The sequence below is a fragment of the Theobroma umbraticum genome, unplaced genomic scaffold, assembly GCF_002168275.2.
Source record: "Theobroma umbraticum cultivar Fairchild unplaced genomic scaffold, ASM216827v3 scaffold_67.0, whole genome shotgun sequence".
Taxonomy (NCBI): Eukaryota; Viridiplantae; Streptophyta; class Magnoliopsida; order Malvales; family Malvaceae; genus Theobroma; species Theobroma umbraticum.
Genome location: NW_018397262.1, coordinates 2,585,426 through 2,585,731, shown reverse-complemented (window position 1 = coordinate 2,585,731; position 306 = coordinate 2,585,426). Strand labels below are relative to the sequence as shown.

Here is a 306-nt window from a genome sequence, read left to right as displayed (position 1 = left end):
GACAATATGAATAAGCAGAGAGAACAGAGATAAGTATCCAAACTATAAACTTACTTGCAGGAGAATCTTTCCTTACAGTAATACCACATACAATTGGACTCCCCGTTAATCCTTCAAATCTAATGAGTAAGCCCCCATCGCTATCAACAAAAGTTTTAATGTTACATATAACCAGAGGCTTGTTTGCACCTACCTGGCCATATATGTCTAGGCTGGACACAACCTACAATACGTTCAATCAAACTTGATCAAAAAACAAGACTAATCATTCAGTGTAATGTAGATCAGAAGCATAAAATCTGGTTT

At 36.3% G+C, this 306-nt stretch overlaps 1 protein-coding gene across 1 annotated transcript in view; it reads right to left on the bottom strand.

Moving 5' to 3' along the window:
• The window catches only part of LOC110419615 (Di-glucose binding protein with Kinesin motor domain-containing protein), a 23,655-nt gene that overhangs the window by 4,584 nt on the left and 18,765 nt on the right, over positions 1-306 (bottom strand). Inside the window, exon 2 of the mRNA XM_021432711.2 lies at positions 55-223. Coding sequence (XP_021288386.2) covers positions 55-223 — 169 coding nt within the window. The remainder of the gene's footprint in view (positions 1-54; positions 224-306) is intronic.